General features: G+C 30.5%; 3 protein-coding genes across 3 annotated transcripts; 1 reads left to right on the top strand and 2 right to left on the bottom strand.

Annotated features, from left to right (window-relative positions):
- Positions 1-957: 957 nt before the first annotated feature.
- Positions 958-5155, bottom strand: LOC123295268 (uncharacterized protein CG5098). Its single transcript, XM_044876542.1, has 3 exons — positions 5070-5155; positions 4664-4994; positions 958-3848 (listed from the first exon to the last, which is right to left on the bottom strand). Exons 1-3 carry the CDS (start codon positions 5084-5086, stop codon positions 1335-1337), a joined length of 2862 nt encoding a protein of 953 aa, XP_044732477.1. The 5' UTR covers positions 5087-5155; the 3' UTR covers positions 958-1334.
- Positions 5156-5830: 675 nt separating this feature from the next.
- Positions 5831-13789, bottom strand: LOC123296219 (regulator of telomere elongation helicase 1 homolog; the record flags this gene model as incomplete). Its single annotated transcript, XM_044877681.1, has 11 exons — positions 13039-13789; positions 11533-11855; positions 10853-11154; positions 9932-10138; positions 9415-9577; positions 9097-9354; positions 8799-9038; positions 8563-8704; positions 7693-8027; positions 7471-7615; positions 5831-5934 (listed from the first exon to the last, which is right to left on the bottom strand). Coding segments are annotated over exons 1-11 (2904 nt in total), but the record flags the coding sequence as incomplete, so codon positions are not given.
- A 1358-nt stretch (positions 13790-15147) lies between these two features.
- Positions 15148-19775, top strand: LOC123294590 (Golgi to ER traffic protein 4 homolog). The gene is made up of 5 exons (XM_044875666.1): positions 15148-15430; positions 15500-15578; positions 15644-15847; positions 17905-18212; positions 19238-19775. Exons 1-5 carry the CDS (start codon positions 15255-15257, stop codon positions 19518-19520), a joined length of 1050 nt encoding a protein of 349 aa, XP_044731601.1. The 5' UTR covers positions 15148-15254; the 3' UTR covers positions 19521-19775.
- Positions 19776-21613: the final 1838 nt, after the last annotated feature.

The raw sequence follows: 21613 nt of genomic DNA, 5'->3' as shown, positions 1-21613 counted from the left end.
ATTACCGAAAATTTTATAAATAACTTAAAACTTTTTTTACTCCTTGCCTCAAATTTTCCTTTTTTTAATAAAAATAATTGAGTACATAAGTTTGATAATTAAAAATAATTATAAATTATAATATCAGGTTTTGTTACAAAATCTTAACGGAACTTTTAGTCACCTAAAGAATTTTACAACCACCGAATCAAGAAAGGAAGCCGAAGTTTATGCGTGTATTAAAAATATTACGAAATCGTTTACGCTCTTTGCGAGGCCCAAGCAAAATTTTTTATAAGTGTAACTATTAAAAAGGCCTATAACGGAATATTTAAAAAAAAAATGCTCTCTGCAAATTATCCTTCAAACAAATAATTTCGAATATTGCTCTCAACTTTCGAGATTTTTATGTTGAAATAACATATTATTTAAATCGAGTTTTAATTTTCAAATTCGAAACAGAATCGATTTCTGTTTAAATATTCGACAGTTCAACATCGATTACAACTTTCAAAAATCGATTTTTGTATACAGAACATGCAAAGCATGCAAAGATATGCTAAAACAATAATTTTGGTTTTAGAAACGAATATGGATTTTAAAAAAACAACAGTTTTTAAAAATGACGAGCTGATATATTTCATCGAACACGATTCTTGAGACAAATTTTTGTATTCCAAAGCAACACTTATATATCATCTTGTTGGTGGTTGTAATATTCTTTTAAGTCATCTAGATTTAATATAGACCATCTATGACACGGAATTAATAAAGATAATAATTAAAAACATGATTTTTGTAACACTGTTTTGTTATTTAGTTTGATATCAAATTCATACTGAATTATGAAAAACCACTGAATAAAAATCGATATAATTACAATATTGTCTGTTTTATTTTTTGTTTAAGTAACTCATATATACGTGTCTGAAAATTAAAAATTGTAATATTCTATTATTTAAAGAGAGAAGGTCTTTCAAAAAGAAAAAAAAAAACTTCTAGTACAATTAATAAACCACGATTTTAGTCAAAATTTGGAAAAATTTTTCCGTCAAACGTAGAGAGTTGTGATTTTTTGCATTCAATAGAGAAAAGTATTCTAAGAAAGTCTCTATGGTTTCAAGTGTCCAAAATTCAATTCAATAAAAACATAGTGTAAATATTGAAAACTTTGAAAGCGTTTTTCTTCTTCTTTGAAAACTTGTCTACACTTGAAACCATAGTGAATTTATTTTAAATGTTCTCTACTATATGCAAAAAGGCGCAACTATATACATTTAGTGTAAAACAAGTTCCAAGTAAAAACGTTCATTTACTGTACTTTTTTAAAATAAAAATTAAACATATTACTTAATTCACGATACTTTTTTATGTCTTTGACAATACGCTTTATACGTCTCTTCATTTAAATTCCAACCAGATAATTTAGCACACCCTACATGTGAACTTAATCCACAGTTTCGCACTAAACACGATACATTCGCACCACGTTTCTGACATTGTTCACAAACAACACTACAACAACTCCATACGGCACCCTCAAGTCCCACAATACGTGGACCGGCTAAATATACACCAGGTCCCCATACAATACAATCCTCATGTGCCCATATTTCATATTTGCTTGCACTTGATTCAAGCATACCTTCTAAGGATGCACTTGAATGACACTCAGGTGTAACATCATGTATACCAGAACCAGTCCACGATTGTAGATGTCGTTTCTTCGCTTTTTTATTAAAAAATTTCCCCGTTGAATTTCCACTCGGTGATGTTTCAGGTTGAAGAGATAATTTCATTTTTAGTTCACTGATTTGTTCTAAGCTTTCTTGATATTCAGGACAATTGGATGTTATAATGTAAGGTCCAAATAAATCACCTGAACTATAACCCGCTATTGACATATTACCTGAAGATGGTCCAGCTTGGTGATTATTTGGATAGCTTGTGGTATGTGGCCCTCGTTTACAAAAGACACATATCCAACTTGTATCCGTGGTATGTGCATCATATTTAATACTTAGCGTACTACTATGAAGTCCTTTTGATCGCACTTTGTTACGATATTCACTGTCATCATGGAATGACTTCTTCGCTTTCGTTCGTTGAGTTTTCTCAGCATCATCTTCGGTTGACGGTGTATTTACAATATTTACACTGATTGGAGAATCTCGAGGTCCACGTATCTGGATAAATGGACCCCGGGACCGTATTGAACTTGTATTACTTCCTGAATCGTACGCATAAATATCTTTTTGTACATTGTCATTTGGTTTTTTCATTTTCTGAGGTATACTTTTATCGAACACTTTTGTTTTTTGATTGAGTTTAACCGATACTTTCGGTGAAAATCGATTTATCGAATTTGTAGATAATGGATCTTTTGTTGGAGTTTTTTTCGTTGGTGTAGTTTCACTCGAATTACCTTCACTGGGTCTACGTATATTGGAATTTATACCACCTCGAAAGCGTGCACTTTTCTTTCGAGTGGTTTTATTAAAATCACCAACTTCAGATGATGTAGACGTTACTCGTTCTCGATCTATAGGTAAATTTGACGGTTCATCGTGCTTTACAGTATTTTCGTTAGTATCCATTTCTTCTAATCCAGCGAACATTTTCTCTAATTGATTTTCGACTTCAACAAAATTAGTTGTTTGAGGTGATTTTTGATTATCAGTTACCTCATGATTAAGTACGGTTTTATTTTGTTCAGCATTTGTAGGGATTTCTTCTTTCTGTTGCACTTGCAATTCAGGTTGAATATCTACAACTGGTTGCTCGATTTCATTTTTCGTATTATTTTCTTGCGAAGAAACATCAGGTGGTGGACTTGCTAACATATTTTCTAAATTTACTTTTGAATCTGTAAATTCGGGTTTCGGGTTTGCTTCCAAATTCGTTTTATCTTTATCTTCATCATGTTCAGTAGATGCAATCATAGCAGCAATATTTTCAATTGTTTCAGATTCCGATAAAGTTTTTCGGCGTGTTTTAGGTGGTTCGATGATTGGATTCTCCTGAACAGGTTCACTATTCGATTGGCATGTTACTATTACTGGCTGCTGAACAATTTGCGGTGGTGGTTGTTTTTCTGGCGGTACGGAATCTGTTTTAACTATCGTTACAACTTCGGGTTCTTTTGGAACTTCGTCAGATTTGTCATTTGTTAAATCAATGCTTGGATTCGAATCGGTTTTCGTTAAATTTAAAAGTGGTTCATCTGTTTGTGTTTTCTCTTCATCGGAATGTTTTTCATCTTTAGACATTCGAATCGTTTTTAACGGTTTTCGTTTTCGTCTAGATTTTGCGCTGTCTAACGAATCTTCATTGCTAGCAGGTGATAATACTTCTTCTTCCCTAGTTAACGGAGATGATGATGCAATTACACCAGGCTGACTACTATTGCTACTTTCATCGTGCGAACTATGTGCAGCCGTTACAATTACGGAACCAGGCCCAGTGTTTAATCTTTCCAAAATAGAGTCAACTCGTTTTGGTCGTTTTGGATTCACTAATTCTTGAAACGATTGTCGTCGTTCTGCCAAACTATTGATTTGTTTTGCATCGCGTACAGATAAACTAATCGGTGAGCTCGAACTAGATTCTCCATTTTGATTGGTATTATTCCCATTTCGAGGTGAATGTGTTGATCTAGGAGGTAATGATAAATCTACAGTAGCTGCTGATGGACGGGGATATGCAAGAGCCACCGCTCGATCGGTTCCCAACATTTGTTGTAAACTGAACAGAGGTGTTACTGCATCCGTACTTGGAGTGTGCCATGTTGGAGGTCGAGGTGCTAATAGATGGTGGTCCGACGACATGTGAGCATGCTGAGGTTGTCGTCCGGCGTAGAAGGAGGACACCTAACAAACAATAATACAATCAAATGATGCCTCAAAAACAAAAAATTTATTCTAGTCAGATCACATTATGTGAAAAATATGGATAAATTTAACTAGGTAAATCGATCTCAAATGAAAAGTAATGAATTAGATCTTCAGAACCCTGTCTGAGGATATTTTTTATCAATTTCCATAATGAACCCCTACCAATTCATTGTTACCACCTGAATCTTAATTCCTTGGAATGTCCTCATGTCTTCAAAATTTTCTAGATCATTCGCTATCCTACCCTGAATTATGATTTTTGGTGTGCAAAAAATTAGAATTTCAAAAATTTGGAGGCTTCAATTTTCCGCGGCTACGCAATTGGACGATGATATTTTATCAAACACGCCAAAATAAATCATGTAATTTTTCTGTTTTTAATTTGATTTTCAAATGTTTAATTTGATAATTAGTGACTATAGTCCTGTCAATAAATCTGAAAAAGCTTCACAAATATTCGTGTCACCTTTGTGGCAGCCCAAATAAGTATCAAAAACGACTGCGGATGCAATTTTAAATCGATGTCAAATTGCGGAAATCGAAATCGATGACAAATTGCGGAAATTGTAATCTTTCTAAGATAAAAAACTCTTCTTTGAAAGATAAAAACCTTGAAATGATATTTCTGTTTTAATCTGATACCGTAGATATTGTTTATTTAATTAATACGGTTTCTAACCATCAAATATCCATTTTTTAAGAAAATGAAGAAAAACGAATTAAGGTATATTTATGTACTCTATACCAAATTGAAGCTTATTTTAAAAAGTAAAAACAATAAATAAAATTACCTGTAAATGATTCCAACCCGGTGGTCCAGGTTGTGCCACAGGTGGAGGTCTGCCATGTTGTGAATGTGGCCCACCAGGCATATTGGGTTCTGGAGCTACTTGCAATACGGTACTTCCACCAGGTGTAATTACTAAAGGTGAAACCCTGGCACCTGGACCTCCTGGCACGACTGTTGATAAGGGGACGTTACCCCAATCGTGTTGCTGCGAATGCGCAGCAGACCCCACTGCTATACCATGATGATAAGTCGTGTCGCCCTTCCCCAAAACATCACTACCTTCTGGGGAATCCACACCTGGTACGTTCGTCAACAAAGTTACAGAAATACCACTGAAACGCGAAAAACACGCATTTCTTATTTAAAAACTTAGTAATTAAATTTTTTTTTATTTAAATTATTCATACAAGTAAATTGATGACATCGACTACACATAACCTGTATAATGTATACGATTTCTACACAATAAAAATATTTACAACGAATAATGTTTCTTACAAATTTATTTAAATAATAAAAAAAAAATTAACTCGCATAGAAAAATAAATATATACACAAATCAAAATGGACTCATTTGTATAAGAAATTGCACATTTACACAGCCGGTAAAACAAATATTCTTCGGCATATTTCAAAAAAAAATTCACTTTATATACAAATTAACACTGTCCGATTGTTTAAATTTAAAAATATTTTTCATTGATGAGAAAACATTTTTCTGAATTAAATATTTATGTTCAACGCATTTTGACTATGCCAAAATTTCATGGTCAGGAACATGGTCAGTACTCAGTACCATCACAAATATTAAATTATCAAAAAATTACTCAACTCTATTTTCAAAGCACTTTTTATTTCATCAATATGTACACAATTTTTAAAATAAATACTTCATTTTGAAAAACATACCTAGAACGTTTTATAAAAACAAATAACTATAGAAAAAATTCTAAACAGCAGGCATTATTTTATTACCAATTAAATTCTACTTCTTTTTTATGCAACCGAACATAAATGGAAAGGAAGTTTAATTACAATGGATGTGGCGCCATTTTTAAAAATTATTTTTATTCTTCGTATACAAATAAACTAAAAACTAACATAATTACGAAATGATAATTTTATTATAAAAAAAAGCTTATTTAGTTAATAAATATTTCGAATACGATGTATTATTTTTTTCTTCTGAAGATAATAAATCCCATTTACTTCTTAAACTAATATACGACTGGAATATATGTTTATCCTTTGGTTTAACAAATGTAATTATATCTAAAAAAATTATTCATTTTTTTATTTAAATTAGATCTTATGTTCCAAAAATTAAGCGTAGTAAGCTTTTCCTGATAACACTTAAGTTTTAAGTTTTTTAAATAATTCATTTTGACGGTTTTCAAAATAAATCCTCCTAGACGTCTTCAAATAACAAAATAAGATCTAAAACTGGGTACTTGTTAAAAAAATATCACTTTCAGTACAACTGTTAACGAATATCCGTGTAACATCTAAATCTAACAATTAATTTTAATCACAATCTTTTAAACTGAATTTTAGTTTAAAAATGTAGACTAGACATTTTTCTAAACAAAATGCTACTGAAATGTTTGGAAACAAATTACGTCTTTTGTTTTTTAAATGATGGAAAATAGAAAGTATTACCCATGTTTTAAAATCATTGACTTCAATTCATTGACAAAGCATTTATCAGGTGATTCTCGAAATAATATTGTCTTTCCCGATTTCGGATTTCAAATTAAGCTCCTGACTTACTTGAGGTGAATTTGGGATTAGGTTGAAATACTGGTGTAATTAAAAAACTTTGGCATTAAAACTCAGGCCTGTAAAAGAAGTCGAGGTTGATATTTGAACGATACTATTTTTGATACATACAACGGTATAAAACCATCTTTCATTTCAAGTTTGGCCGCTACATGTGTTTGTGTCTGTCTGTCTGTCTGTGGTATCATAGCTCCTAATCGGATAAACCGATTTTTATTTTTTGTTTGAAAGTTAATTTAATGTAGAGTGTTCTTAGCTAAGTTTCAAGAAAATCGGATTAGTTTGAAGAGAGCTATAAGGAAAAAACCGCAATTGTCGAGGGTTTTTTTAATTTTTTTTTCTCTTGTTTCTCTTAAGGTTGATTTATGCATTTTAGTAACCGTACGGCAACTTCAGTGAAAATCTCCTATCTATTTTGTGTTGGATTTTAATACTAAAAAAGACTCTAGCGATAGAAAATTAACTATAGTTTGCAACGCCCATAGATACATAATATTTAACGGAAATGTTTGTTTACAATCTTGTAAACGATGGGCACTTATCATACACATATAAAAGAGTACAGCACATTTAAATGTATAATAAAATAGATATGTTTTGCCTTTTCATTCAATGAAAAAATCAGCTGAACTGTAGGTATAAATTTTTTTTTTACTCGTGGCGCTGACATCTTAGGGTTAAAATTCAATAGAAATTCCTGAAGAGTACTGAAATGACGGATCATCACTTTGTCAGATGTGTGTATGGAACGTATCTATTGTTTGATTACTTAATAAAACATTAGTTCCGATATTTCAATCACTGAACTGAGAATCTCACCCGGTAACTGAAAGAATAGATCGGTCATGAAAAATAGTGTTTTATTTTGAATTTAACAACTCAATAACAGTTATCTCATCCTATATAAATCCCAACGACTTTCGAGTACTGCGAAAAATATATAATAAAATAACAAATAAACTTTAGCGGTATCAATAAAAGCTTACTTCGATCAGCTCTTCTAATCGTAATACATTTTCAGTAACTCACCATTTAAATACTCTTCGCTTTCTGTTACGTTGCTCAAAGTATCATGTATACCTTCGATTAAATTAAAAATTTCAGTTTGTTGTTTATACGTTAAAATCGTTGTATGAAAGAGTTGAATTTTATCGGGTGTTAAATTTTTTGCAATCTAAATTAACAAAAATGATTTTAATACTTAATAATAAAATAATAAAATATACAGGGTGGCCTAACTGAAGAACAAACCTTTTGAACTATGTTCACAGCCGTTTTATTAGATGTTGATGATTTCGGTGAATCATTGCTTAAGCTTTTTGAACCTTCATAATCCATATTATTTGGTATGATAGTTATTTTTCTCTTTTTATGAGGATTCATTTCAGGACTTTTATTAGTATCGAATACTTTCTTTTCTTGTTTCAACTCACAATTTTTTGGCTCAGGCTGTCTATAATCTTGTAATCTAAAATTCGTAGACGATGTAACTGTTTTATCCATGTCTAGTACGGAAAAGATACTTTTCTTTTTTGGTAATTCAGTACTTGCATTTTCTTTATAATCCTCTAATATTGTCGAATCAGCTAAAAAAATTTATTCAATAAGTCAAAATTTTAAGAAACGAAATCGTGATAAAAATTATTAAGGAATTTGTCTGAGCTGTTCGCATCACTACTGCTTTTATGATCGAAGACATTCAAATATTGCAAAAATGCTTAGAATGAGGGACAAAATACGAGAGTATTATAAATTTGTGGTACTATTGCGACTTTTTTAACACATCCGTTTAATCATCCTTCGATTTCAACACGGCGCTTAGATCTTCTTATTTTGTTCTTTTAATAATTATGTAATTCGAGTCGAATTTTAATTGCAATAGGTCCAAGTTGAAATCGAGGAAAATGTGTTTACTATTTTAGTCTACTTTTCTTTAAAATATCTAATTCAGAAAAAACGCCAAATTAATTGTGCTATTTTCCAAACGGATAGGAATGTATTTGTATTCTGGTATTATTTACATATATCAGTTTGCATTACTTTACGTCTGTAAAGAAATATTTAACCAAACATTTTCCTTAAAAATCAATATCACGATTTTAGACTTGATTTTCAACGAACGTATCACAGTTGATTTTAAAATCCGTTTTGGTTCCATACTTGAAACAGAACCAAAAGCAGTTTCGTTTTTCATGTATTTCAAACTATTATCCGGTTCATTTTCGACCATTTTTTCGGAAATTTTATTACTTTTAGTTGGAAACTGTAAAAAAAAAAATATAAATAATATTACCTACATTGTTACACTATTATCATATTATCTTATCGAGTGCTTTCCATCGATTATAAAAATATACCTTTATATTCGCCTCATAGAAAAATTTCGTAACACCCGCTATTGCTTGAGCAAATGTATTAGTTTTTTGAATATATCCTCGAAGCCAAGCGGATAAATCATTTTTTAAATTTGGATTATCAAAGCGATAATCACACAGTAAAATTACTCCATAATCATTTTTATGTCTAATGACTCGACCAATAGCCTGATTAACTGCTCTAATTGCTTCTAACGTATACCATTTTTGCCCATTTGCCATCTAAAAAATACAAATAAGTCAAAACAAACAAACGAATATTACTAACATTTTAATTAACCTGATTTTCTCGGGTCGCATGTCGATCTAAATATTGTTTTTTTAATATAACTCGAGGATCTCTTAAAGGTGGAAACGGAAGACCTGTAATAATTACTCCTCGACCATTTTCATCAGCAAAATCTAAACCTTCGGATACTTTCCCTCTGCATACAGCAAAAAAGCACGCTCCTTTACTACCTTCTTCTTTGATTTTTGCATAGTATTCAAATATTATATTATTGAAATCATCTTTATTTCTAGGTTCTGTAAAAATTGGCTAAAAATAAATCATAAATAATTAAAATAAACTAAAATTATGTTTTTTAATTTCATCTACCTTAACTTTGCAAATATCATGCCAAATACCAGAATTTTGCCAAAATTCTGAACAAGAATTTAAAATTGTATACGACGGGAAAAATACCAATAAACCATCGGGTATCATATTTACAAATGATTTGATTGTTCTTCCAAGTGCTTCCACATAAGCATGATTTTCCCTTAAAATTTAATGAGAAAAATTGGTAGCTTATTCGAAGTCGGTGTCTAGTTCGAAAAAGGATCATTTATCACTCCTATTGTTGAAAGTCTTTCAAACAATTTTATCCCAGCTCGATAATTTTTACTCACGGTAAAACGAAACTTTTGCAAGTTCTACGTCGATAAGATTTCGATGGTTTTGCCTTAACTACAATGCCATTTATAAACATCAACGTTTTATTGGCATCCTTTCCCTGATTTTCGGAATGAGGTAGAATGATTGTTCAAATGGGGGCAACAATTATCACATGAATTATAGTGAAACGATCCTTTTTTTAATTAGCTACCAGTCTAAAAGTAAATTGCAAATATACCTATTTTTATAACTGGAATCTAATTGGATATTTCGATAACCATTACTGACTATTTTTACAAGTATTTGATTGTTAGATATGATGTGCGGATTTTCTAATCGAATTGGGACATCTAGCCCCAATTCTGAAATAAGTGGTTTTAAAGGCGACAAAGTTCCACTAGTTAATATTATATTTCGTACGCCGTGTTTCATTAAAGCTTCCATTCTAGAAATCCAAAAAATTATTATTATTTAATAATGTTTCTTTATTCATTAAATTATACAACGTTACGTAATATTAACATCGTCAGCCATGCATTAAATAACTCTCAATTCGGACCGAACACTTAAAGTAAAATTTTCTTATTTCTTTTACTTTCTTAGTTTAAATTCAATAAGCTCATATTATACAGAGTGTCCCGTGATGCGTTGATCAAAGCTTAAGAGCGTATTTTTTGGACAATTTTAAGTCAAAAGAGTCTTATATACTTTTGTCCAAAATACAATAGCTCAAGAGTTATGGGCAATTTTTAATTTAACCGATAAAGTCATTGTTGAGCAAAGTAGTTTTTGATTAAAATTTTTCATACAAAAGCTATAGCTGATGTAATTCTGCACATTTTCGTTTTTTATTCAACTTTCTAGCATCAAAATTGACTGAGATATGTCACTTTTTACAATAAGTACTTAACTTTTCATTAAAACTAGTTTATTCAACAATGTCTTTATAGGTTAAATTCAATAGTGCCCATAACTCCTGAACTATTGAGTTTTGGACAAAAGTTCAAAAGGCACCTTCTACTAAAAATTGTTCAGAGAATACACATTTAAGCTATAACCATCGAGTCACGGGCACCCTGTATAAAGGGTATAACACAACTACATTTGAATGAACGCTTATGTGAATCTGGACTTAGAAGATGACGATAATGTAACTTACCCAAAACTAGGTGTAAAACACCAGTAGTTAATAACTTTTTGTACTTTATTTTTATTTTTTTTAATCCAACTACTATTATTTTTGCCTTTATTTAAAACTTCCTCTTGTATAAAAACTCGAAAACATTTTTTCACTTTTTCCTTTAATTCTTCTGTATTATTCTCATAGATTACAACAAGTAAATCTTTTAATTTTTGTAAATGTTGACCATTACGATTGAACGCTTCATTTCTAGTAGTAGTCATATACTGAACTAATTTATCCAATACATTAACGACATACTGAGCATTAGAAAATTCTATCTAAAATAATAGACAATGATAACTCTCTACTCGCAAAAGTAAAACTTCAGTCCAATAAAAAAACAATCTTCAGTTATAATTATTGAAATAAATACCACGATAATGGAAATAAAATTGTATATTAAGAAATTCTACTTAAAAAATAGAATTATAAAACATACAACAGACTTACATTTTGCTAAATATCGATATTTCGATTGCAACGCAATCATCGCCAGTTTAGCGAAATGTAAGTCTGTTGTATGTTTTTAATTGTATTTTTTAAATATAATTTCTTAATATACAATTGTATTTCGAGTATCGTGGTATTTATTTCAATAACTATGTCTCAAATCGAAGTCAACAAAAATTCATCCTTATACTCTTCAGCTATATTACCCCTGCTTTTTCAATAAGTCGGTGTAAATATTGTCCATCGTAGGTATCACCGTCCGATGATTTAATTTGAATTTCGGTAACAACTTTTTCAAATTCTAAGAGTAAACTTTTAATAACAACTAAATCATCTAACGTAAAATCTTTTTGTGCATCGCCTTCAAGCATAATATGATCATTTTCCATTGCCTTCATGATAACTGTCAATTCATCAATGGCCATGGCTATATCTGTAGATGTTATAGTTATTGATGCAGATTCTTCACATGTTGTCTCTATATTATGTGCTTCATCCAGAATAACAACAGTGTTAGCTAAATCAACACCTAGAAAACAAATAATTGCTTAATTTTTATGAAATCCCCCTTGAATTCTTTTAAACTTCCTTTATTTTAACGCAAATAGGTTGTTTTTATACCCTGTACACATGAAATATATATCAAAGTATACTAATTTTAGTCCCAAGTTTGTAACGCTTAAAAATATTGATGATATGAACAAAATTTTGGTATAGGTGTTCATAAAATCACCTAATTAGTCCATTTCCGGCTGTTCGTCTGTCTATCAACACAATAACTAAAAAAACGTAAAGAGATATCAAGCAAAAATTTTCATAGCGGGCTCAGAACGTTAGAAGTGAGTTTGAGTTCATAATTGAGCACATAGGTCAATTAGGTCTTGGGGCTGATTTTATAAAGCGTTACAAATGTACCTTATAAGGAATAAACAACTTTTGTTTGCGACATTTTTTTGTAAACATCACGGTTTACCCGTTATTATTATTATTATAATTAAGACAAAACTTTGTGAACATTTTCTCCAAAATTATAAAAGATACAGAGTCGAAAGTTTGCAGGTAGCTTCGGCTAGTGGTCTTGGAAACATTCTCGAAAAACGAAATAAATTCTAAAAAAATACTTTCAAAAATTATCGAAAACCAAATAAATAACGACCGAAAGGCCGCCATAATTATGTTGGTTTTTTAAATTCTTCTAATTAATTAAAAATAATACAAGCACTGACATTCAACTCTTTCTATACTGAGTATTTCATCAATTAACTCAATCAATTTTTTGTTTTCACTTTTTTTTTTGGAAAACAACTTCTGAAATATCTAAAAGAAACTTAACTAATTACGAGAAAATTTGATCCAAGCCGCTAAATATATTCCGTCAATAATATTGCTTCAATAGTAGTAAAGCTATGATGCAGATCATTAGTAAATCTTTTAAATTCATAAAAGCTACAATAAATTACTTTGAAAATACGATGTTCACTACAGTCAAGGCAAGACCGAACTAATATTGCGCAATAATTCCTATTGACAAAGCAATATTAAGAGATTATACAATAAAAATCGACTTTTTTTTATTGCCTCGAAAAGAGGCAATATATTGCGCAATCGGGTAAAATGTTGCGCAATTATATCTCAAAATATTGACGACAATTTCAGTCGTGTAGTCATCATACAAACACACTCACACTTTTAATAAGAGCAAAAATATTTACCAAATGATTTTCTGGCATTCGGATCTAACAAATAATTATATGGCATAAACGTAAGATCAGCATTTTGTTTTAATTCTCGAGCCATATAATACGGACAAAAATGATGTTTTTTACCCAAACCAACTAATTCTTCAATATCCAATATATTCATTTTAGATACAATCGGATCTAAACACTTTTCAACGCCATGATAATATGAACAACCTCGACTTTTTATAAGGCCTCGGCAAATGTTTACTTGAAGTGGTACAGATCGTTCTTCTAATACTTCTTTTTTCAAACACAATTGATCTCTAGAACCTATAATTGACGACTTTACAAAATCCTTATAAATGGTATTTTTTAACTCTTGTAACGCTTGTCCAAGCTGGGAATGTGTTCGTGATGAATAAATGATTTTCGGTGGTCTCATGGACATCACATTTTTTAGTATGTCTTCAACACTTTCGCCGCCGTAATTATTATCAGATGGATACGCTGAAGCTGTTTTCATTTTTTCTGTCATTAACCAAGCGAGCGATGAACATAGTAATGATAAAGTCTTTCCAGTACCAGTTGGTGATTCAAGGATCGCATTTGATGAATTTTGTAAGCTCTCTATTACTTTACTCATATAATCCTTTTGGATTTCATATGGTTCATATGGAAACGTAACTTTTATGCCTCTTATTTCAACGGATGACATGTTTAAATCGTTTTATTTTACCCTTTTTTACATAATCACAAAAGGTTTAGTTATCAATTTTTGACCTAAGTGTCAAATATGTGAATTTTATAGCGCGATTTTTTGGCGCTACTAATATTTGATAAGCAGTTTTGCCAATGTTATAAAATTAAAAAAGATTGTTATTTTTGTTCAATAATTGTATATATCATCTAAGAATGAGTCCGATTTGGATCCGAAAAACGAAGACATCATTAACCAAGCGAGCGATGAGCATAGTAATGATAAAGTCTTTATAATCTGATAAAAGGAGCATTTTTAGGTTTTCATGCTGACATTTGACGGTGAGTTTGAGTGTCAAATTATGATTTTGGCAGTACTGGCTAAACAAATTTATATTCAACTATCCAACTAACCCACAAGCCACAATTGATAATCATTTTTGTATGTATATCTCGAGATATCGACTTTTGATAAATAGATTTTTTTGTTGCTTATTTTTACAATTTGATGTTTGCTTTTAGCGTCAAATTAGGGTTCTACCTTGCTGAAAAAATTAGAGTAATATTGAAAGTCAATATCCCGATATACACACTAATTCCCTAAAAGTAGCTGACCACATGATCTTATTGTATTTGTATGTAGTAAAAAAAAACAAAAAAACTTAACAATAAAAATTCGTATACAGTATTTGAGTATAGACAGTTCATTTTCGCTACAAGTTCGCTACAATCTAATTTGACGCTCAAATTCAGCATCAAGCGTCAGGATGAGAAATTGAAAATACACCTTTTAGATTAATGATGTTCGTTTGTCGGAACCAAATCGGAATCATTGAAGTCAAAAAATAACAATTTGTTTTATATTGGCAAATGGCAATAAAAATCAAATAAGCTGAGTAGGTAGACATTAGGTGCTTGAAGTTAAAAACTCGCTCTTGGTCAAATCTTCTAAAATTTTTGTATTTTTATCACATTATACTCAAAGGACATAATTCTTCGATTATAATTTCCTTAGAAACATAATTTGGCAATCAATTAAGTTCTTTCTTATAGTTTTCGATATATCGAAGCAAGAAAATGAAAATTTAGTACCTACTAGTTATAGGTATTATTAGAAATTAAACAGACAAATCTTATGACGTCACAAATGCATTTGCTTTTGTTTCTATAAATTATTATAATTTCAAGAGGGAAATTGAAAATAATATTAGAAAGATCTAGAACATTTTAGTTAGTAAATGATTTCAAATTTGTTTTCAACAAGTCATTTACTATCATTTTTATCGAAAAAAGAATACTGCAAATAATAAAATTGAAATCAAACGACAGCTATTGTTATACAAATATTCTATTGTTATACTTTATTAATGTCATGAACTGACAAGGTCATAAAATTTTGTACACGCTAAGATCAAAGTTTGATACATTTGGTACTTAAACAATTTATTCTTTAGGAAATCAATTTTGTGGACGTCGAATTTAAAAGAAATTTTTCTCATATTCTTTGGCTATCGTCATTTGAATATGAAGTGAGTTTCAAAATGAATTAAATGCGAAGGAGTTTCATCAATTTATTTTATCTGTCAAATTGCTGTATAATATATAACATGGCATCAGCAAAAAATAATGTACGTGGTGTATCTCGAGTTTTAACAAAACTCGAAGCATCCGTAAGTTCTGGCAACTATTATGAAGCACATCAAATGTACAGAACTTTATACTTTCGGTAAATTGTTCAAATTTTAATAAAAAATTCTAAAATATCTAACCTCTTTATTTATGTACTATCTTGCAGCTATTTAGGACAGAAAAAATACTCAGAGGCCTTAGATTTATTATATAATGGGGCACACATTTTATTACAACATGGACAGGTATTTTTTTTTTTTATTATCCTTAATTTTTTGTTCAAGATTTAATATGTATTTGTTTATTTTAGTTAGGTAGTGGTGCAGACTTAGCCATTTTATACGTAGATGTTCTTATACAATCAGATACACCTGTTTTAGAAGAAATATTTGAACGAATAGCAAAATTATTTGCAGCTATTGGCCCAACAATCCCTGAACGTGATACATTTTTAACAAATGCTATTAAATGGTCACAGCAGAACAATAAACGAGGCCATGCAAAATTGCACCAGGTTAGTAAAAACGCAAAAAATTGAATATTTAATAATATAATTTGCTTTTGATAATATTATGTGTATGTATAAGCTTCATGGGAAGTGTACCTTTCTTTTCAAAAAAATTGAAGCTTTGTATTTTAGGTCCCTTGTTTTTCATATTTGTGTAATCAAAAACTAAAAAACAAAACAATATTTTTTCATTTAGTTTGATAATTAATCCACACACGAATTGCTAGAGATGTATTTATTCATTACAATGCATGTTCATGGGCACCAGAACTATTTTACCTACCCATTTTGAAGAAACTTAACTTTTTTAGAAAGCAGTCAGTATAAGGGACTTTTCTATCGTGTAAAAGAAAATCGTATGGATTTATTTAAGACAAGGATAAGGATATTCGGACATTAACGGCTATCTAACGTTAACGCTATCTTTAGTGAATTTTCTTTAAAAAGCTCTTAGAACATTAGGTAAACAAGTGAAAACAAACAATTTACTGAGTTAATTGATGAAATACCATGCATAAATAGTGTTGATTACTCTATCACATTGCACATACATATACAATTTATATAATACATACTATACAATTTACGCCCTCACGGGTAAACAGTGATGTTTACGAAAAAATGTTTCAAATAAAAGTTGTTTATTTTTTGATAAGGAACATTTTTTACATTTAAACTTTTGTTCTATCTCTAACGGTTTACATGATGGGTCCTACTGACCCATAGGTCAAGTCCCAATTGACCTATGTTGCTCATTTACGAACTCGACCTCACGTTTTACGTCCTGATTACGCTTTAAAAATTACCACCTATACCAAAATTTTGTTCTAAGCATCAATATTTTTAAGCGTTACAAACTTGGGACTAAACTTAGTATACCTTGCATATTACATATATGCATGGTATAAAAACAAGAAACTTTTCTTTAAGGGAAATAATTAAAAATATTCACTGGAAATAGAAGTTATTTTTCGTAATTAAAAATAAATAAATGGGTTAAGTTAATTAAAAATAGGTTGTTAAATATCTTATTTATTATTAAATATGCTTAAAATGTACAAAAAAAGTTAAATATCGCGATAAATGAATATTTAAAAATCACTTAATTTGAAATTATGGAGTCCATTTTAAAGCATCTTGAATCTTCTTTCACTTGAAGAATTCATTTACTGATCCACGGACGGCCATGTCTTAATAGAGTCGAGTTAGCACGGGTTTGCAGTTTTTTTTGTTAAACTTATGATTGCCTCTCACTGATCCCTGGGGTGGTCATGCCTCTAATGGGGTCTAGTTAGTACGGGTCTGTGGGTTTTTGGCCCTTACGTTCACCCTGTGATCCAAGAATTTTTGAATGCATTTCAACATAAGTGCAAAAATTGTTATTCACAGTTCAATGAAAAATAAACGTTTTCATTCACGCTTAATTAAATCTGAGAAAAGCTCAAAAACTTAGATTGTTCACGCTAACCATTTATTCCAAATTATCTTAACGTGAGACTCACGCTAAGCACATGGTAGTGTCCGGAAAGCCTCAGCCTAAAAAGAAAACAAAGAAGTAAGAGAATTTGGAAATAAATTTTTTTTAATCGATTTTTGAAAATATTTTTTATTTATTTTATAAATGTTGTGTGTGTATTGAAAATATGTACAGATACTACGTCAAAGTATTGAACAGCAGGGCCTGACAGTGTGTCACGACTACTGCATGTCTCATCTTCTCTGTCACTCTCCACCTCTTACCCCGAAGAGATGGATTTACTTGAGCCAGCCTTTCTTTGATGACCTCAAGTCTGTTGACGTCAAACCATTCCGGATGTTCTTAAACAGCTCCAAATGCTTCATAGAGTAGTGGCCAGAGATGGGCAAATTCTTTTTCGGTATCACAACGGACCCTATGGGCTAAGTGAGTCCCACTCCAGGACAACCACTCTAATATAACGTCTAAGTATTATGTAGAGTACCATGATTGTTGTCAAAAATAGTGACCATATATATGATATATTTTTTGTAAACTTGACTATAATGGACATAAAACCTTAAAAAATTTTGTTTTAATTTTGCAGAAATTTGCAGACATATTTTGGAAAGAGGAGAACTATGTAATGTCTAGACATCATTTCCTATATTCATCAGATGGACGAGGCTGTGCACACATGTTAATTGAATTACATAGAACACGTGGCTATTTGTGTGAAACAGATTTATTTATTGCTCAGGCCGTATTACAGTACTTGTGTTTAAATAATAAGTTAACTGCCACAGAAGTTTTTAAAACGTATACAGAAGTACATCCTAATATAAAAACAAAACAACCACCATATGCTTTACCGTTACTCAATTTTTTAGCATTTTTACTACAAGCTGTTGAAAGGTAATTTTTTTTTCTAATTTTGCAACTCCAGGCGTTAAGTAAATTGATATAGAGCAACGCATAGTATTTGACAAGCATTTTAGAACGAATGGATATTTTTGAGAGAGTTTTGTCAAGGTTGTTCCACAAAATCCGGATATAAACCAAAAATTCGATATAGTGAAATTAATCTAACTGTATCCCTAAATCATATTATTTGTACGATATAAAGATGTTCAGAATTCGAATTAATCTGAATATGATAAAAAAACCAAAAAATCTTTTTATTTACTGGAACCGAACAACACAGTCAGGCTGATCTGGGTACCGGGCCACTCTGGCGTTTCAAACGCCCCTTTCACCTGAGCCTGCCATTCTCATAGCAAGATGCTCCGTAATTTACCGAATCTAAGAATGGCTACGACAAAGCCCATCTTGATTACTGGGACTTTGCACAGGGCATGCGACTTGCCAAACTATATATAACCACAGCTAGACCATTCGACTGTGTTCGTCTGAAACTTACTAGAGCACAGTTGCGAAGGGTGGCGAGACTCTTGACGGGATATTGTCGATTGAACTAACATCTTCATAACATGGGGATCTCTGATGATCTCACTTGTAGGGCATGTATGGAGGACGATAAAACCTTCAAACATGTTATTTGCACATGCAGAAATCTGCAAGGTCCGAAATCTAGAATCCATCAATCCTGGGAGAGAAGCACGCGGAATATCCTCATTCTGCGTGGCGCCTGGCTTCGACAGAATCCTATAGCTTCATCTGATTAAAACAGCATCTCTCACCCGAAGACGTTTCTCCTTCGGGTGACAGATTGTTCTCAAGGAACCCCTCTTATGGTTTATAATGATTATGTTGTTATCGAGAGTCGAGAGAAATTAAACGATTTTTGGAATCTTTCGATCAAATATTTAGAGTTGTAACTCTAATTTTTAAGTGTACTAAGTTCGAATAGAATTAGATTGAAAGATTCAAAAAAATAAATGTGGAAAAAAATGTTCATATTTAAATTTAATATTTTTCAGTAAAAACCTGGCTGCATACACAATATTATGTGAAAAATATCAACCGTCCTTAAATAGAGATCCTAGTTATGCAAAATATTTAGACAAAATTGGTCAATTATATTTGGGTGTACCACCTCCTAGACAACGTGCAAATGGTTTATTTGGTAATTTAATACAAAATTTATTAAGTGGTTTGGATATGGATTCAGATGATGATGGTGATCATCCTGGTACATTTTCACGGCCGTCTACATCCTCATTCTTAGCATTTACTGGTATGGGTTCTTCCAGTCTTGACTAAAACATAGTAATTTAAATTCTAGTCATTTCATCATTTTTAATTTTGTTTAAATGAATCGCGATAGTAAAAAAAAAACCAACAAACAATTAACTTAAGTCACCCACATCATCATTTAACCTGCAACAAGTTATTTGCATTTTTTTTATATTCTTACAAAACAAAAAATGTTTTATTACGTTTAATATTTATTACTAATTGTTTTAAATCCTATTTTTTTTAAAGAATATAACCTTGGCACAAACTAAAGGATATTTGATATTGCTGATTGATTTAGAAAAGGGAAGTAACTCCAAACAAAAAATATATTTTGTATGAATACACCGAAAATAATTTCAAATCTCGATAAAATGTGATATAGACTACAAGTTCATAAAATACGAATAAAGCTCAAATTTTTGGACCTCCATTTCAAGATAAATCCTTAGACTGAGGATGGTCCCTTATCTTAAACACATGTTTTTGATAAAACTGCCTTAACGTGACCTCTAACATTTTGAGACAAACTCAATGTAAAGACCGTGATGCACCAGCTGCTGTAAGCAAAATAGTTAAGCAATTGAGGCATAGAAAATATAACCAGAACACCACAAATTATCAGTCCATATATCCTATTTTGTCTGGGGTTTCTACTAAAAACCAAAATAAGATTTTAAGATGAAAACTTCACTTATCTCCATGCGTTCAAAAAGGTTATTCTTCAAAGGAAAAAATAGGGTATCACATTTGTAATTAAAAATTTGTGAAAATTTTTGTTAATTTGCGTAGTTTTTATCATTTATTATTTTTAAAATTACGAATCTGCGTGATTGACGTAATTTCAATCTTTCCTCTTTTTTTTTTTTGCTTTTGAAATTATAAATAGGTTGTGCTTTTTGTTTCGATAATTTATCAAACGATCTCGAAGATATGACAATTTGATGTACATTATACCGTAATATAACTGTAGAAACCGCCAAACTTGATACAGTTTGAATTCTATTTTGTTTACATGATGCATGAAATAATGTGTTCGTTAAAGATATCCTTTAAAGTAAACAAACCATTAATAGTTTGTTAGTTTTGAGATTCGAATCTACAACAAAACTGTTCACAAAAACTGGAATATTTAAATGTTTTTATACCTTTATTTAAATATCGAAATGCTCTTTACTTAAAACGACAGTAAATCATAAGCGATACCTAAAAAAAATCCTTAAAACTGCCATTATTTACTATGGATGCTCTTATTCTATCGTGAATATGATTAGGGGCCCAAGCAAACCTGTAATAGGTAGCGAGCACTAGAAGAAATTATAGAAACTAAGTTCTGGCATCAAAGTTAATTGCATTAATTGACCACCCTCTAATCACACCTTAAAAAAAGTTGTACATCACCCATTGTTGTCTTTAAAGATCATTTGAAAAAAAATTCTAAATATATTAATTTATTCTACTTAAAAAAATATTGTTTATAGAATTGTAGATTTCTTAATTATAAAAAAACGTTCAAGAAATTCTTGAGTAGCTTTCGAATATCAGCGATTTTATAAACGAATGATGTTATTAATTCCAAATATAATTTATATAATCCAAGCTTGTCAAAATATTCAACACATTTGAAGAAGATTTTACGAAAATCGGTAGCTTTTATATTTGTTTTAATAAATTTGATGAATTTTTGTTTTTTTATCATGCAGATAAGTTGGAAAACAAAAACTATAAAACAAACAAATAATTAGTGTTTAGATCATTAATTTAAATAAGTAAGCATTATTTAAAATAACAATTTTATGGGGGGATAATTATTTTATATTATATTAATAAATTATTAATGATGAACAATTAACTTAAAAAAAATTTGTAAGATTGGATTTTTATTTTTTTAATTTGTGTACATGTAATTTCTATTGTACGTAATATTTTAAACATTATTATTCAGGATAATAATTGTAAATAGTTAAATTTAGTTTTATAATTATGCATAGATTCCCAAACGTAAATTTTGGAGAAGAGAGAAATATAATCGAAAATTACAAAATTAACCAATAAAATACCAAATTATTTCCTGTTTAATAATCTTTCTCAAAATTATGCTCCTATGGCTAGATAGAAAA

Source organism: Chrysoperla carnea, chromosome 3 (assembly GCF_905475395.1).
Source record: "Chrysoperla carnea chromosome 3, inChrCarn1.1, whole genome shotgun sequence".
Lineage (NCBI taxonomy): Eukaryota > Metazoa > Arthropoda > Insecta > Neuroptera > Chrysopidae > Chrysoperla > Chrysoperla carnea.
Note: the sequence above shows the minus strand (reverse complement) of the source record. Positions and strands in the feature narration are given on the sequence as shown.

Excerpts from the sequence above, each read along its gene's own strand:
- LOC123295268 (XM_044876542.1), bottom strand. Across the intron at positions 3,849-4,663 it reads CGGGTTGGAATCATTTACAG|GTGTCCTCCTTCTACGCCGG; the intron begins GTAATTTTATTT and ends ATTGTTTGTTAG.
- LOC123294590 (XM_044875666.1), top strand. The coding sequence starts at position 15,255 with ATGCGAAGGAGTTTCATCAATTTATTTTATCTGTCAAATTGCTGTATA. Across the intron at positions 15,431-15,499 it reads TACAGAACTTTATACTTTCG|CTATTTAGGACAGAAAAAAT; the intron begins GTAAATTGTTCA and ends ACTATCTTGCAG. Across the intron at positions 15,579-15,643 it reads TTTTATTACAACATGGACAG|TTAGGTAGTGGTGCAGACTT; the intron begins GTATTTTTTTTT and ends TGTTTATTTTAG.